Source organism: Oryctolagus cuniculus, chromosome 17 (genome assembly GCF_964237555.1).
Source record: "Oryctolagus cuniculus chromosome 17, mOryCun1.1, whole genome shotgun sequence".
In the NCBI taxonomy this organism is placed as follows: domain Eukaryota; kingdom Metazoa; phylum Chordata; class Mammalia; order Lagomorpha; family Leporidae; genus Oryctolagus; species Oryctolagus cuniculus.
In genome coordinates this window covers 18,602,249-18,619,991 of record NC_091448.1, presented here as the reverse complement: position 1 = coordinate 18,619,991, position 17,743 = coordinate 18,602,249, and the positions used below count along the sequence as shown (strand labels likewise).

At 55.4% G+C, this 17,743-nt stretch overlaps 1 protein-coding gene across 8 annotated transcripts in view; it reads left to right on the top strand.

Annotated features, from left to right (window-relative positions):
* Window positions 1-17,743, top strand: part of PLEKHM1 (pleckstrin homology and RUN domain containing M1) — a 51,666-nt gene that overhangs the window by 31,556 nt on the left and 2,367 nt on the right. For 4 of the 8 annotated variants that reach the window (XM_008271589.4, XM_002719439.5, XM_051825747.2 and 1 more), the window contains exons 6-11: window positions 1,696-1,960; window positions 4,513-5,433; window positions 7,968-8,113; window positions 11,664-11,857; window positions 16,443-16,506; window positions 17,447-17,604. In XM_008271589.4, coding sequence (XP_008269811.1) covers window positions 1,696-1,960; window positions 4,513-5,433; window positions 7,968-8,113; window positions 11,664-11,857; window positions 16,443-16,506; window positions 17,447-17,604 — 1,748 coding nt within the window. The other 4 variants (XM_008271587.4, XM_008271586.4, XM_008271588.4 and 1 more) reach the window with 4 other exon arrangements.

The following is a 17,743-nucleotide window of genomic DNA, read 5'->3' as shown; positions in this document are numbered from 1 at the left end:
TGCTCTCATCTTGTACGGCTCAGGATAGCCACTTTTGCTAGAAATACCAAGAAAAAATGACCACAGCATTATAGATTCCAGGATGGGGATGAGCCAGAATGTCATGGGAGCCCAGTAGGGATCCTTAGCCCAGCTTTTGGGGGTAGGTGGGGTGATACACATGGAGGAGGTGATGGGGGACCCCAGGCTGAATCCTGAGGGATTACGGTCTCTCCCAGAGGGCCATTGGCAGGGGCTGGAGACCGCATGCTTCTCAGGTGTATGTGAGGCTGCCAGGACAGAAGGCTGCTCCGCTCACCTGCTTTCCTCAGGGAGTCCCTAGGTCTTGATGACCTAGAGAGAACTGAGCAGAATTCAGTGTTGTACGTGTCCCCAGGAGCCACCCAGATTGACACATCATGGTGTGTGTGTCTCCCTCCCTCCCTCTGTCTTTGCCTTTCAAAAGTAAATTTTTTTAAAAAAAGAAGAAGAACCTTATAATTTGTCTAGTATCCTGTGACAGGCACAGCAAAGCACCATCCAATGGATGGCTTCAAACAGGAAAAACTTCCCCGCTGCTGATCTGGCGGCTCCAAGTCAGATGCAGATGCCAGCCGGGTTGGTTCTGGAGAGTCTGAGGAAGACTGTGTCCCACACCTTCCTTTGAGCTTCTGGTGTTGCTGGCAATGCTGGATGTTTCTTAGCTTATAAACTCAGTTCTCCCCAGTTCTCCCTTCCTGTCACCACATGCCCCTTCCCTCTGCACGTCTGCTCTTCTGATGTGGACATCAGTGACACTGTATGAGGGGCCAGTCTCCTCCGGTAGTTACACATTCAAGGGCTCTAGTCCCAGATAAGGTCACATCATTCTGAGGTACTGAAGGTTAGGATTCCAGCTGTCTGGGGCAGCACAGTTCAGCCTATAACATACAACAGAAAGGCCCAGTCTAAAAATGTTTTTTCCCCAAACAGCATGTATGAATGGTCAATAAGCACATGAAAAGATGCTTAATGAATTAGACAACAGTTAAATGCAAATCAGAACCACAGTGGCCAGCATTTCACACCAGTCAGGATGTCCATAATCTAAAAGACTGTAACAGACATCAGAGAGGAAGATGGAGTAACCACTCTGGACAGCAGTTTGGGAGTTCCTCGAGTAGCTAAACACAGAGATCCTTGTGTTCCAGCAGTTTCACTCCTAGGAGTATACTCAGGAGAATGAAAACATAAGGCCACACACAAACTTGCACATGAATGGTCATAGTTGCAAGACAGCCAAAAACTGGAAGCAGCCGAAATGTCCATCAATGGATGAGTGGACCAGCATGCCATGACCCGTCCAGACGGTGAATGTAGTTTAGCAATAGAAAGGAATGAACATGTGCTTCCACCATGGATGGACCTTGAAAACATCATGTGAAGGGGAAGAACCAGTCACAAAAGAGCACACGTTCCACGATTCTGTTTCTATGAAATGGCCCAAATGGGCAAATCTGTAGAGACAGGAAGTAGGGTTAGCGGTCGCCTAGCGTGGAGGGGCCTGTGGGAAATGGGAGTGACTGCTGAGTGATCTGGGATGCCTTTTGGGGGTAATGAAAATGTTCTAAACTCAGATTATAGTGATGTTCGTACAACTCTGAATTTACCAAAATTATTGGATTTTAACTTATAACTTTTAACAAACTATCCCTGTTTCTATTTTTTTCTCAATAGAAAGGCAAGAGCTGGATCTCAGAAGATGACTTCTACCGGCCTCCCCAGGAGCCACCAGTAGAGAGTGCTCACTCCCTGGTGCCCTCCAGAGGGGCTCCAGAAACCAGGGCCGCTCTCCACAGGCATTTTTCTCAAGGACCAAGAAAAAGCTCCTCCCTGGGGGCACTAGACAAAGTGTGCACGCCTTCCCCAGGGGCCAGGAGAGCCAAGGCAGCCCCAGTGCAGGAGCCCAGGAACTTCCGGGTGGTGCACCGGAGGCAGATGGGTAGGTGGCTCTGCAGAATCAGCGTGGGCCCATGCCCTTCAGATAGCGGCTCTACCGTTCTGTCTCCACTACCAACGGGCAGTGCCTCCTTGGAGAAAAACCTCCCTGGTGTGTGATGAAGGAGCAGGCAGGCTCGGTCATTCAGAAGAGCGCTTCAGGGAAGGTAGCATCTTTTCGTTAACAAAATCACGCTCGGCTACCTAGAAGGCACAAAACACCGTTACATCTGTTGAAACACACCTGATGGTGGAGAGCTCTCACTTCAGTCTGTAGCTCCGCCTAGCGCTGCTCCTCCAAGCCCCGGGTATTCTGAATGCTCCTTCCAAAGGCCTGTGTCTCATGCGGTTTACTCCGCAGCTCCTCTGGGGTTTATCAGAGCTGCTGTTTGTTCAGCATCGTCTTGTGCTGTTTGCAAGGCCAGCTGGTAATTGCAGAAAGTGCCAGTAACTTATATAACCTAATTTCTCTGTAGCTCTGGTAATGGGTTTCCTCTTCAAACCAAACCAACAACCAGGTGTGCCCTAGCCCCAGACTCTTTCACTCCTCATTTTCTGTTTGCAGTGACCTGGCAGATTCTACTAAGCCTGGGGTGGGGGTGGGTTCTGCTTATTTCTTTTGGCTTTATGTTTCACCCATGGGACAACAGAAGGTATGAAGGGTTGTTTCCTGCCTATCCACCAATCAGGTTCCCTGGGGGTAGGGAATCTGCATGATCATTGGAATCACCAAGGCTGTTCCAGGTAGGAGAGAATTATGTCTCCCTTGGACCCCCTGGAAGGTGGCAGACCCAGGGAGCAGGATGCATTGAGCAGTGTTTGGCACGTACTCCCTCGTTCAGAGAGTATTCGCTGAGCATCTGTGATGTGCCAGGGACTGTTTGAAGTGCTGCGAACACAGCAGGAAGCCAAGCACTGTCCCTGTGCTCATGGGACTTGCATTCTAGTAGGAGACAGGAAATGAATCAAGTTCAACGCAGAGGATGGTCAGGAGGTGTTAGGAGCTGCGGGGACACTAACTCGGGGAGTGCCGTGGAGGAGACGGTGCTAGTGCACGTCAGCTGGCCAGGGCAGCCCTCACACACAAGGTGACGTGGAGGGAGGGAGGGAGAGAGGGAGGCACTGAGACTCCATGCTGGGTATGTGTTTTGTGTGTCCAGGAACCAGTGGCAAGCAGGGTGGCTGGAGCAGGGGCTGGGGGGAGGGGTGAGAACGGAGGTCAGCGGGCTGCGGAAGGCGCGTGGGCTTTTGCTCCCAGGAGATGGCAAGCACTGCAGCATTCTGGGCCAAGGGGCGTGGCCTGACTTCCTGTAGCAGGTGACCCTGGCTCCTGTGCTGAGGGACACAGGAGAAAGACAGCTGAGGGAGGTACTGAGGTGGCCCAGACAGAGACGACAGAGGTGGTGGTGCAGTCAGGGGAAGAAGCGGGGGTTCTGGATATGTGTTGAAAGCTAGAGCCACTAGGCTTTGCTGTCGGATTGGATGTGGCCTGTAACAGGAAAAAGTGCAAGGTAACTAAGGTTTTTAGCCCAAGCACTGAAGGTTGAAGTTCGCCATACGTCAGAGGAGGAGCATTAGGGAAGAAGCAGGTTTGCAGTGGGAGAATTCCTCGCCTTAACGTTACATCAGCTCTGAGATGCCTGGTAGACCCATGTGGAACAGGTGTGCATACGAATCTGAAGTTCAAGAGTGAGATACAGACTGGAGATGCAAAGGTAGGGCTTGTTGGCGTGAAACCCTTAGGGCAGGTAAGATCAACCAGGAAGTGGATCCACAGAGAGGAGACAGAGGCCTGGCACTGATGCCAGGGCCTCCAATCTGAAAGGGGGAGGAGGAGCAAGACAAGAAGAGTGAAGATGGGACCTCAGAAGTGGCCTCTGGGTTTGGCAATGAGGAGGGCATTGGTGGCTTCCCAGGAGCAGTTTCAGTGGAGTGTGGGGCAAGATCCCAACTGGACTAGATCCAAGTAGGAATGGGCACCAGGAAACTGGAGACAGTTTCGATGGCTCCTCAAGCAGTTTTGCTGCGAAGGGGACCCAGAAGCAGGGTGGTAATTAGAGCCATGGGTGAAGACAAGAGGTATTTTTAAAGATGGGCGAAACAGCAGCCTGTTTGTGTGCTGATGGAACTGGTGCCACTGAGGAGGGAGGAAAGGGCAGCAGGTGGGAGAGGTGTCCTTGGTGCGTTAGGGGACTCCTGTGTGAATGCGGGGGCGGGGGCAGCCTTGCACACAGCAGTCGGGTCATCCCAGGCAACAGGAGGGAAGGCAGAGTGTGGACACAGGTGCTGGAAGGGTGTGTGTGTGTGTGTGTGTGTGTGGTGGGTCGTGCAGAGGTCATCTTTGGAATGCTTTTGTCTCCGCCATGAAATACAGGGAGCCAGGTCAAGAGGAGGGTGAGGACCTGGTGGAGACACTCCAAAACTCTTGGCTTTCAGGAGCCCATTTGACAATGCCCATGGCTGGACTGTATTCTGGTGACAGTCACGATACACCAGAGGTGGCCTTGGGCAGTAAAGGGACAGACCACAGCCTGAAGTGCTTTTTTCTGCTCCCAGGGCTGTCCAACCCATTCCGCGGCCTCATGAAGCTGGGCACCGTGGAGCGCCGGGGGGCCATGGGCATCTGGAAGGAGCTCTTCTGCGAGCTCTCCCCGCTGGAGTTCCGCCTCTACCTGAGCGACGAGGAGCGCACCTGCGTGGAGAGCTGCTCCCTGCTGCGCTGCGAGTCTGTGGGGCCGGCCCACAGCGATGGGCGCTTCGAGCTGGTCTTCTCTGGCAAGAAGCTGGCCCTGCGTGCCTCCTCACAGGATGAGGCTGAGGACTGGCTGGACCGCGTGCGGGAGGCCCTGCAGAAGGTCCGGCCTCAGCAGGAGGACGAGTGGGTGAACATCCAGTACCCAGAGCAGCCTGAGGACCCTCCTGAGTCCCCCCAGGGCAGCCACCCCTCCCACTCAGAGCTACTCCCAGAGTCTACAGCCCTGCAGGGCACACATTTCAACTGGTCGTCAGCCCAGGTTCCGGAGCCGGACGCTATTAAGGAGTCCCTTCTGTACCTGTACACAGACAGGACCTGGGTGCCCTATATTTTCTCCCTGTCCTTGGAGTCTCTGAAATGCTTCCGTGTGAGAAATGAGGAGAAGATGCTGAGTGACAGCCATGGAGTGGAGACCATTCGAGATGTCCTGCCAGACACCAGCCTCGGGGGCCCGGCCTTCTTCAAAATCATCACAGCCAAGGCCGTCCTGAAGCTGCAGGCTGGGAACGCCGAGGAGGCCGCCCTGTGGAGGGACCTGGTGCGCAAGGTCCTGGCGTCTTACTTGGAGACGGCTGAGGAGGCAGTGACACTTGGCGGGAGTCTGGACGAAAACTGCCAGGAGGTGCTGAAGTTTGCCACGCGGGAGAATGGCTTCCTGCTGCAGTACCTGGTGGCCATCCCCACGGAGAAGGGCTTGGACTCCCAGGGCTGCTTCTGTGCAGGTGCCGACTTGCCACCCCCAGCCTGCCAGCCTCCTCCTATCTCCTGTGGGTTCCAGATTTGGGCTCCCTGCCCCTTCCTGGCACCCCACAGGTGCCTCCATCCCTCCCTGGATGGTGCAGCAGACTTGCCCTGTAGCCTCTGCTCCTGGGGCCTGCACCTTGCCCCTGGGCAGCCCCATGCCTTCTCTCTCCACCACCTCCTGATGATGGGTGGGACCTGTCCCCCACCCTGCAGTATCTTATTACTACATTGTTGTATTCCTTGGAAGCAGGGACATGGGATCTTTCTGAATAGCTCTTCTTCCTTTCTCAGGTGGATATAATTTTTAAAATTACACAAGTGGGCTCATGCTGCTTGTCCTTGGTGCTGTCCCGTAGAAGTTTCTGTGGTGATGAGAGTGTTATAGGCCCATGCTTTCCACTGTGGTAGCTATGAGCTGCACGTGGTAATGTGCTAGGGACACATGCTGCCCACGGCCACCGTCTCAGGCAGCATAGTTCTACATACTGCTCCCCATTGTGGCTCTCTCCTCCTTAATAGCACGTGATAGGTGGCATTCCACGTCAGTGTGTCTGCTGCATCACTACATCATCACATCCAATACTTCTGTGCAGGGCACCGGGCCAGATGTTCTATTTGGCCCTTATTCAATTCTCACCACAACCCTGTAGAAATGGGTGCCACTGTTGTCTCTGTGTGTAGATGAGGAAACAGCTCAGAGCTGGGAAGTTAGGTGCCTTGTCTCAGGCTTACACTGCCACGAGGTAGCAGAAGCAGAATTAGGACCTTGCTCATCAGGCCCAGAGCCTGCGCTGTGGGCAGGACACCACATTCGCATTGTTCACGCCACGTGATGTCCCACTGCCAACATTTCATTGTTAGCTTTTCCCACTCGCCCTGTCCACAGGGAGATGCCTGCTCCGTCAGCATGGGGCCCTGCTCAAAGCCAGAGCAAGAAGCGGAGCCCAGGTTTCCAAGCCGACCTGGTGGGGAGCAGCCTTGAGGGCAGAGGGAAAGCCTACCTACGTGTCTGAAAGGAAGTGGTCTGTGGAGGATGGGAGAGCTGGGCTGCGCAGAGCTTCCTGCAGAAGACATCTGCAAGCAGCTGCTCAGTGCTCGCCCAGCCCCGCACTCACTCTGCTCTTCAGTTGTGGGGGCAGGAGTCCAGGGCGTGGGACCAAGTTCCCCACTGAGAGTGTGACTGCTACAGGAACAGCCACCTGCCAGCCGGACCATGAAGCTATGGAGTGAAGGCTTGCCTTCCACCCCATGTGCAAGGCTCGGGCCAGGCAGACACCTACACTGACATGTGGGTTGTGCTTTGTGGTTTGCAGGGCATTCTCAGAACCTGGTCTGGCTTACACTTTGTAGTAGTGCCACATAATAGCTAGTAGGGGCTGAATTTTACAGACGTGATAATGGGATCTGGACCAATTAGGTGAAGGTCAGGATGAGGCAGCTGATAAACGGAAGAGCTGACCTCTGGTCCTGTCCCTGTGCAGGCAAGGATGAACCCTAGATTTGTACTGGGCCTTCACTTTTTGCCCTGGGCACACCCTGTTCTCACTCTCACTGCCCCAGCTGCTCTATGAGATCAGGCAGCTCCAGATCCAAGCCTGTGCCAGGCAAGGTGCAGGTTGCCCTGCCTCCTGCTGGCTTCCCATCCACTCCCTGTGCCTGGCCTCATCTTCCCTACTCTCACTGCTTGTCCAGGCCCCAACTTAGTGGCCTCCATTTCTGGGCCCTGGTGGAGCAGTGGACTGGAGGTTGGTGTTGCTGAGCAAGCAGCAGAGACCAAGGACAAATGCAGCAGCTAGGGACTGTGGACGAGAACGTGAGCTTCATACCCCGGATCTGAATGTGAGCCCTGCCACTTAATCACTGTGTGGCCAGGCAGATGTCTCAGCATCAGTTTCTGTAGCTGTGAAAGACGGAGTTGTTGGCAGTCCATTAATAGGGTTGATTCTGGGTGGTGGAAATCTGAGTGGTAGTTATTATGCGAAGGTTTATTTATTTAAAAGAGTAGAGAATGTGCTCTTCCATCCTCTAGTCCAGTCCCCTAAATGTCTGCAGCAGCCAGGGCTGGGCCAAAGCCATTCAGGTCTCCCACATGGGTGGCAGGAGCCCAAGTACTTGAGCCATCATCCTCTGCCTTCCCAGGAGTATTAGCAGGAAGCTAGTTGGGAAGCAGAGTTGCTGGAACTCGAGTTAGTACTCCCATTTGGCCCTGCGTGGTGGTTATTTTTTATCATACTTTCCTTTTAAAAACTAGGGCTGGTTTTGTGGTACCACAGGTTAAACTGTCATTTGTGACACAAGCATCCCATATCAGATTTCTGGCTCTGGGCTTCAGACTGGCCCAACCTTGGCTATTATGGCCATTTGGACAGCGAACCAGCAGATTGAAGATCTTTGTCTCTTTGTATCTCCCTCTCTCTGATGCTCTGGCTTTCAAATAAATTTAAAACAAAAAACCCTAACAGGCCACCGTAGCTCCCGCGTCATTCTACTCACCCACCACCTATCTCCCTAGGCTGCTCCAGACAGATCGGCTTCTCCTTTGTACGACCCAAGCTCTGTGCCTTCTCTGGCCTCTATTACTGTGACATCTGCCACCAAGATGACGCCTCAGTGATCCCGGCCAGGATCATCCACAACTGGGACCTCACCAAGCGCCCGGTAAGTCTTGGGCCCAGCGCATGCTGGCCGCACAGGTCGCTGAGTGATGGGGGAATGCTCCCTTCTCTTTGCTGCTGCTGTTTAGCTGTTTGCCTGTTTGGAGGAATTTGGCTGCAGGGAAGTGAGGGGTGTTTCAAGCCCTGTGATACAGGGGCATTCACCAAAGAAAAGCTTGGTGCCTGTCCACAGCCCCTGGGCAGAGCCCTGTCAACCCCTGCCTTGGTCCTCAAGTTGGCGTCTGAGGATTGTTCTCTGCAGCTCCCAAGGTTACAGACAAAGCTGATAAACAGACAGGATTGATACGTGGATGGGTAGATGCCTGGTGGTTGGTAGGCAGGTGGGCTATAACGCTGAGAGCAGTTAGCCTTGCCTTTGCTGGCCCTGGTGACTGCATGGACTTACTAAGTTCATGTTTTTGTTTTTGCATTTTTTAAGATTTATTTATTTATTTGAAAGTCAGAGTTACACAAGAGAGAGAAGGAGAGGCAGAGAGAGAGAAAGAGAAAGAGAGAGGTCTTCCATCCACTGGTTCACTCCCCATGAAGCCAGGAGACAAGAGCTGCTTCTGGGTCTCCCACACGAGTGCAGGGGCCCAAGAACTTGGGCCATCTTCTACTGCTTTCCCAGGCCATAGCAGAGAGCTGGATTGGAAGTGGAGCAGCTGGGACTTGAACCAGTGCCCATTTGGGATGCTGGCTCTGCAGGCAGTGGCTTTACCCACTACACCACAGCACCAGCCCCTAAGTTCGTGTTTCTGAAAGAGCACTTTTACTGGGACTCCCCTGATTTGAAGATAATATATGGCTATTGTTTAACATTTAAACATTACAGAAAAACCAAGAATACATCAAAATTATGTGTCATCTTCCAAAGATAATCACTGTTAACATTTTGAGGCTGTCCTTTTCTGTGCCTTTAGTCCTAAAGGCATTTACTTATTACAAAGTTGGGATCATACTGGACTCACTGTGCTTTTATAACATACCTGCTCACTTACTACTTTGTCGTGGTACCTCTATGTTCACCATACACTTTGGAATAAGACATATTCTAAGGTCTTCCATTCTCTTCTCCAGGTGAGCTTGCTCCCCTTACCACGCAGACTGACTTCAGTGCCCTGTCTGGAATGGGGTCAGTCACAGGGTCTGCGTTGGCTGGTGGTGAGGATGGCTGGGGCAGCACATCCTTGTCACTTAGAGCAGCACCTTCCAGCGTGCCCTGCCGCCCCTCCCTCGGCTTTGCAGACCTCCTGCACCTTATTCACGTGGTCACGCTCTGCCTCAAGGGTCACACTTGGCTTCCTGGCAACAGCACAGGTTTCTACCCAGTGAGACAATTTAGAAACACAAGGGAAAAACTAATTGCTTCTCTCGAGACCCATGGCTACCTGCACAGGCTTCTGGGAGGGTGTGTCCTCATCAGGGGATCCCACCCAACCTCCACCTCCATAAACCTGCCCCCTGAAGAATTTGACTTCTTCGGCTTGGGCTTTGTTGTTGTATATCTTGTCCTCAAATAGAGAAAATTAAACCTCAGAATTGTCAAAAATGCAGAGAACCCCTTGCCCATAAAACTGTTCTCTCTAGGATCCTGATTGTGCTGGGAACCTCTCCTTAGTCATCATTGTAATCCGTGTGCCACTTCCTCTTTTCAGCTAGAAAATGACAATCTTTGTCTTGGCCTGAGAGCTGGAAGTACCCAGCTTCCTCTCTAGGTCGCTGACCCAAGAAATTGAGAGTGGCTGGCCTGCTTGTGCCAAGGCCCAGCTGGCACTTGGTAGGATGTCAGTGCAGGACTGGGCTTCTTCTTTGTCTGTGTCCTCCATGCCCACAGGATAAGAGCAGGCCCTGGGAGCCCAGGGCAGCTGTCAGTGCATGCTTGCTCCTGTGTCTTCTCATCTGAGCCTCACCCAGGCCCAAGGCTGAGTTAGGCAGATCTGGGCCAGAGCTGGAGGACAACGATTTGACGTAAGTCAGCAGGGGCGTTGCTGCTGGGCTGCCCCCAGGCTGGGATGCTGGCACCCTAGGGCTCTAGAATATCAGAAAAGAAGGGGCTGTCCTTTGCTGGGGGAGATAAGAGCTGGGAGACAGGGGCCAGAGACCTCTGCAGGCCCTGGCTACAGGCCCAGGTCTGCTGGGGGTCCAGTATGTCCTGTGACCTCAGGGCACACCTGGGCCACAGCAGGTACTCACATAGTGTGCAGGTCCTTTGCCAATAGCACACACAGATTGTCGCTTTTAATCTAAATTCAGAATCATCCCGTGAGATATGCGCTTTTATTTTCCCCATTTTACAGTTGAGGAAACAGTTGCAGAGTGTTAGGTTTCACAAGGTCATCGGGGAGGAAGTGGTGAGACAGGATTCGATCCAGGTCCGAATCCGGCTCCGCTGCTGCATGCACCTATCACGCAGCGAGGCCAGCACAGGAGAGGGCCTCACTGGTTAGCTGGGGCACGGTGTCTCCCGTAGCAGCGCAGCTCAGACCTGGGCTCTGCTATGCAGAAAGGTGGGTTGCTTAAGCCACTTTGCTTCTCTTCTCCGACTCCTTCTCCTCATCCCCTCTTCTCACTCTGTCCACCAAGAGTGGCTGTGAGGGTGAGGGGAGAAGTTGGCAGGGTCCCTAGCTTCGTGTCTGGCATCAGTAGCTGCTCAGTTACTGGCACTGGCACTGGGATCAGGGCCAAGGACAGCACCCTCAGCACCCTGTCTGCTAGGCGAAGCTGGAGTTGACCACTCAGTTCCACACAGAGACCTGGGGAGCGCTGGTTGCGGCGCTGATGGGAGCTGAGGGAGCTCGAGGAGACTTGCTAAGCTCCATCGCTCTGTGGCTTCCTGCGGCAGGAGCCGGCTGCAGACCAGTCATCTGGTTCCTGAGTCAGGACCCGGAGGGGCGGCCTGTTTCCTGCAGGCCAGAACGTGGGGGCCAGGAGAACAGGAAAGAGTTGAAGGGTCTGTGAATTCCAGCGGGAAAGGATTGTTAACCATGTTAGCCCCTTCCCTCTGAGCCTGGGCAGGAGGCGCCCTCAGTGGCGCCATCCAGGGAGTGTGGGTTTGGAAGTCGCATAAACCACATCCAAATCTTGACTGCACCATTTATGAGCTGTGTGACCGGGTCAAGTCCGTTCATCTCTCTAAATCTGCAGATTCTCCCTTCGGAGAGGGGCTGCATGGCAAGTGAGTGAGGAGGCAGTGCAGCGCCTGGCCCAGAAGTCTTGCCGGATGGCGGCTGTTGTCCTTTTTTTTTGAAAGTCAAGAGTTACAGAGAAAGAGAAAGAGACAGAGATCTTCAGTCTGCTGATTCATTCCTCAAATGGCTGCAACAGCCAGGTCTGGGCCACTCCAAAGCCAGGAGCTTCTTCCAGGTCTCCCACATGGGTGGCAAGGGCCTAAGCACTTGGGCCATCTTCTGCAACTTTCCCAGACCTTTAGCAGGGACATGAACCAGCACGCATATGGGATGCCAGCAGTGCAGACCATGGCTTACCTGCTACACCACAGTGCCAGCTCCAAATGCTCTCCTTTTCCACCCTGACCCCGGTGATGCTCGCAGGTCTGCCGGCAGGCCCTGAAGTTCCTGATGCAGATCCGGGCCCAGCCCCTCATCAACCTGCAGCTGGTGAATGCCTCGCTGTACGAGCATGTGGAGCGGATGCACCTCATCGGCAGGAGCCGGGAGCAGCTGAAGCTTCTAGGGGATTACCTGGGCCTGTGCCGGAGCGGCGCCCTGAAGGAGCTGAGCAAGAGGTGCGAACCTGCTCCCCACGCGTGCACTCGCACAGGGCCTGCCCCTGGGCAGCCTGCGCGCCTGTGGGAACCGCCAGGGCCGGGGCAGAGGTCTTCCCGCTGGGCTTGAGAAATTGCTGCAGCCTTTGGGGGTGCTTTTCCTTCTTGTGTTCACTCATTCAAACATTTATTGAGAACGTACTAAGTGCAGGAATGGAGCAGGTGTGTGGGATACAGCACTGAACAAGGCAGACAGGGTCCTACCCTCTTGGAAGCTTCCAGTCTGACAGGAAAGATCGTGAGTAAGCCAACAACTCCATCCGGGAAGTGAGGGCTGGAGAGAGGCAGGACATCTCCCACACGTTAGAGGAGGGCGAACTGGGGACCACGTCTCCAGAAAGTGACTCCGAAGGTGAGTCCTGATAAGTAAGTAGGAGTCAGAAAGGGGAAGGAGGGGGAAGAGTGTTCAGACAGAAGGAACGGCGCGTGCAGGCCATGAAGGAAGGCGTCCTGCACACAAAGAACAGGGAGGCCTCGGGCCGGCGGGCAGTGGGCAGTGCGGCGAGAGGCATGCTAGGCCAGACGATGAGGCCTGCGTTCCTGTCTTCTCCCTGCCTGGCCAGTCCTCTGACCCCGCTGCTTCCTGTCCACACGGCCTCCCTCCCGAGAGTCTCCGACACTTGCGAGATTGGACAGGACCCTCACAGTGCCCTTCAGGAAGCTGCTCTGTACCCAGGCCTGGGTGCTCAGGGATGGGAGGTGACGTTAGCCTCAGCGTGGACCTCGACGCTCTCTTAGCTCATGGGTCACAGGCCAGGCTGCAGCCTTCTGAGAGGCTGTGCTGTCCTGGGGCCCTCGGGGGAGAAGCTGGTGCCTGCTGCCCCGCGTGGGTTTTTGGGGACTTAGAGTAACTTACAAGCCCCTCCAGGTTCCTTCCTCTGACCTCCCCTTCCCCGATGGCTGGCACAGAGAGCACCTGACTTTTTTTTTTTACATCTTCTCCATATTAGCTCAGTTCTCCCAGAGCCCCTCTGTGCTACTCCTAGAGCCAGGGTGTGCCTGGCAGTTTCCCTGTGGCTCTCCAGGAAGGGGGGTGGTGCTACAGGGAGCTTCTGCTAGGCAAAGGGGGAGACTGGGTCCTCACAGCCCCACAGGGCTGCCACCTGAGCCCTGTCTCCTCTGCAGGGCTGGGAGATCAGAAACCCTCTGGGCCCCTGAGAGGCTCTGCCAGCTGATCATTAGCTGGGACTCGGTCTCCTGACTCCTTCCCGTTCTCTGAGATTCCCAAGCCAGGGCTCCAGAAACCTGCCCTCCTGCTCCTGTCCAGGGCAGTGCCATTTCTGGGATCCCCTGGAGCCTCACACTCTCCCTGGCACCTGCAAAGACCAGAAGCCTCCGGGGGGTTCCGGGTGTTGGCCGCACTCCTGCTGCCCACCCTGCTGAGGTGGCTTCTCCAGTAGCCTCACTGGCAGCCTGTGCTGGGCACCTGTGGCAGCCCATCTCCTGCCAGGCGCTGCTGTGCCGTCTGTGGGCAGCGGCAGTGTATAGCACTGTACGTCCGGCCTGCGAGAGAACCCCCACGCCTGGAGGTCCCACAGCAGAGGCAGCACAGGGCAGGGGAAAGAATACGGGAGCAGCCCTGCCCAGCAGAGACCTGCTGTGAGAACAAGGAAGTTGCTTTGCTTGTTCCCCATCTGTAACATGGGCCAGTGTTCCCTGTGCTTTCCTGACCTTCCAGGGTGGCGGTGAGAGCTGCCTGAGGGGCCCACAGATGGCCACAGATGGGCAGAGGACCCAGGGTCAGCTGTGTGCCCTGAAGGGCCTGGGAGCTGCTCCAAATCTCAGAGGCCGGGGCTCTGTGAGCCAGTGGAGCTCCCAGGGGAGCTGGCTGCTGAGCTGAGGGTTGGCAGCGTTTTCTTTAGCACCTTTCTTCTATACAAAGGGGAATTTATAAAGGAAATTTCCCTCTGTGGACACAACACATGGAAACAGTTGTCCCATACCAGTAGTATCCCCTACATGAGGGACTTCACAATTTCAAAAATAATTTTCTTTTAGTGTAACAGAATTTTGTTTAAGATTTATTTGTTTATTTTGAAAGTCAGAGTTAGATCTTCCATCTGTTGGTTCACTCCCCAAATGGCTGCTAGGCCAGGCCGAAGCCAGGAACTTCTTCCACGTTTCCCACGTGGGTGCGGGGGACCAAGCGCTTGAGCCATCTTCCATTGCTTTTCTCTGGCCATTAGCAGGGAGCTGGATTGGAAGTGGAGCAGCTGGGACAGGAACCAGCCCCCCATTTGTCACAAACTTTTCGCGATGCCCTCATGTATTAGACTGAGGTTTAGGAAGACAACTAGAGAAGAAGGGGCATGGGGAGGCTGATTTTCCTGGCTAAGGGACCCGTGGTGGGAAGTGACCCGAGAGGCTCCGGGCTGCTGGCTCCGGGTACAACAGCCAGGCCTTGGAACTCTTATCTGCCATACTGAAGACTCCTAAAGTTCATCTGGCTCCAGGGAGGCGCTGTTGAAGGTTCTGAGCATGAAACTGGCGCGGTTTGAGTAGCAGCTTAGAAAAGGCCTCTCCCGTAGCCGTGGTGGGCAGAGCACCAGCCAGGCAGCTGGTGGAGCATTAACCCAGGTGCTGGGGAAGCCACGCCCCAGGGCAGGTCCCGAGAGGAAGAGGGGGGAGGACACGTGGGCAGGTCATGGGGTAGGGATGAGGTTGCAGAGGAGACCTCTGCAAGTGCCAGCAGCCTGGCTGGGTCTTCAAGAGAGGCCTCCAGCCTTAGGAAGGACCACACAGCGCTGCCCACGGCCATGTCCCCGCCAGGCCTGGGGTACTGCTGCTGATGGCTGGGGAGAGGAGAAGACGGGTAGCACTCTGCCGCCCACCAACACACATCTCACCTATCTCCCGGCCCTGGCCTGGCCCACCCCATTGGTGTCTGTGACGAGACTTAAGATGCAGCCTCCTCCTCTGCCTTCCACTGGCTCCCAAAAAGCCCCAAGGTTCCTCTGGTCCCTCCCCAGACAGGACAGACGTCTTCTCCTTTGGTGAATGGAGAAACTGAGGCCCCAGGGCTCATGCATTCTCCTGTGGGCCAGGATAAGGTCCCTCTCCCTTCTGCTTTAACTGAGTATTACAGAGAAACCAGTTACAAGGCCTTGCCTTGGGTGTAATGGGTGCAGGGAACAATGACTTATGGGGAAGGCCCTGGCCTAGCTCACGGGCTTCACCCCTGCGCCTAGAGGGCAGAAAACAGCCAGGACTCCATCCAGGTGAGCCCCGCCCTTCCTGCCAGCTCGGGGCCAGCCTGCGTGCTGCCAACCTCTCCCCGCCCCCAGCATGTTTTCCTGGTGAGAAATGACAGCTTCCTGTTCTCATAAAGCTGCAAGTTTCCTGGGGTAACCAGCATGGTAAACTGAGTTGCCAGTCAGCAACGTGCTCAACCCACAAAGTACAGAGTGGCCTGCCGAGCTGCTTGGTGGGATTCATCATCTCCACCCCAGCTTGGGCTCCCCCTGGACCACAAGTAAGGCCATTGAGTCAGGCATGGTCAAGCCCACATTCCAGCTATCCCTCAGCTCAAACCCTAAAGGCCCAGCCCCATCCTGCCCCTAGATGTCTGGGATATGCTGGGACAGGTCCCCAAGCTTCAGTGTCCCTGGCTCTGATCCCTCCTGCCGTCCGCATTCCATAAACACGCACACACACACACACAAGCTTGGCCAAGCATGGTGTGGTGGCAGGGGACTTCATGCAGGTGTTTCCTCTGCAGCCCCAGGGACATGACTCATGGGATCCCTGCCATCCACGCGGCAGAAACAGCAGAGCCCTCGTTCTCCCCATTCTGTTGTGCTTAGGGCCCAGTTCTTCTGTAGCAACAAAACCAGATACTTGAGTGCTTGTCCCTTGGCTGGACCGGCGGCTGCAGGAGGCCAGCAGCCGTGTCTGCACTTTCTGTTCCCAGCACTGTTCCTGCTATGTAGTGGTGGCGATAATTGCAACAGCCAGCATCCACAGGGGTTCAGAGAGGTGGGTAAGGACGCGGGCTATGAGGCCAGACTCGTGCGTTCACACTCAGCTCTGTCTTTCCAGCTACGTGACTTCAGGCAGGTTGTTTAGCTTCTCTGTGTTTCCTTTGCTTCTCAGGTCAGGGATGAAGTTAGGACTGGCCTCACAGGTTTATGGTGGCGGTTAAATGAATGGATACTAGGAAACCTTTAGTCCAGTTCCTGGCACCTAGGGTTCACTTTCCTCCTCCTCATTGTTGTCAGCGATGTGTTTACTGTGTGCTGGGCGCCGTACCAAGTGCTTCAAAGTATTTAATCCTCAGAACAACTCCTTTTGTCAGGGGAGGAAACCTAAAGTTCAGAGAGGTTAAGTAACTGCCCAGGGTCCCACCAGCGGGTTGGTTACCTGGAAGACCAGGTCCCAAGCCCAGGCAGGCCACTTTGTGCCCTTGGCCACTGCCCTGCCCAGGCAGGAGGTATTTACGCCTGGTTAGAGGTGCTGAGAGAATGAAAACAAACAGCACAGGTTTTCCCAGTGCTTGGAAGCCCTTCTAAGGAAACTCATGGTTTGTTTGTTTGTTTGTATTTCAAAGACTCAGCCACAGGAATTACCTCTTAGAGTCTCCTCACAAGTTCAGTGTCGCTGACCTCCAGCAGGTAAGGAAGCCACGCTCCCTGAGATCTCTGTGCAGGGCTGGAAGTGGAGATGGGAGAGGGGGTGCCTGCAGCCGTCTGCAGCCCCTCCGTACCCCAGGACTTGCTGGTACTGAGCCCCCAGCCCCCCTAGAATAAGCAGGGACACCAGCAAATGCCGAGTCACAAGCGAGGAGCTGCGCGCTCTTCCTTAAAGGAGGGAAGTGGATGTGGGCCTTGTAGGGAAGTCCCGTAACCCCAGGGGCCTGGGCGCTGGCCCGGGACGCTCCTGCCACGTGGGGACTCGGCACGGTTGCCTCCAAGGCCTGGGCTGCACTCGCCCCCCGCAGATCGCAGAGGGCGGGTAGGAAGGGTTCCTCCAGGGCTGATCGAGCTCGCCAGATCGCAGAGGGCAGGCGTGAAGGGTTCCTCCAGGGCTGATGGAGCTCGCCCCGCAGATCGCAGGGGCGGGTGTGAGGGGTTCCTCCAGGGCTGATGGAGCTTGCCCCGCAGATCTCAGAGGGCGGGTGTGAGGGGTTCCTCCAGGGCTGATGGAGCTCGCCCCGCAGATCGCAGGGGCGGGTATGAGGGGTTCCTCCAGGGCTGATGGAGCTCGCCCCGCAGATCGCAGGGGCGGGTATGAGGGGTTCCTCCAGGGCTGATGGAGCTCGCCCCGCAGATCGCAGGGGCGGGTATGAGGGGTTCCTCCAGGGCTGATGGAGTTCGCCCCGCAGATCGCAGGGGCGGGTATGAGGGGTTCCTCCAGGGCTGATTGAGTTCGCCCCGCAGATCGCAGAGGGCGGGTATGAGGGGTTCCTCCAGGGCTGATCGAGTTCGCCCCGCAGATCGCAGGGGCGGGTATGAGGGGTTCCTCCAGGGCTGATCGAGTTTGCCTGCCCCGCAGGTCTCAGAGGGCGGGTGTGAGGGGTTCCTCCAGGGCTGATGGAGTTCGCCCGCCCCGCAGATCGCAGAGGGCGGGTATGAAGGGTTCCTCCAGGCGCTGATCGAGTTCGCCTCCCAGCACGTCTACCACTGCGACCTGTGCACCCAGCGCGGCTTCATCTGCCAGATCTGCCACCACCACGACATCATCTTCCCCTTTGAGTTTGACACCACAGTCAGGTATGCGGGACAGCCAGACAGCTGCCTCCCAACCCCGCCTTGCCCCACACCCACACTGAGTGCCCACCCTGTGCTGGTGACCAGGGCTGGCAAGGTCGCCTAGAGCAGCCCACACCCTGGACTCACAGGACTCTGCTGC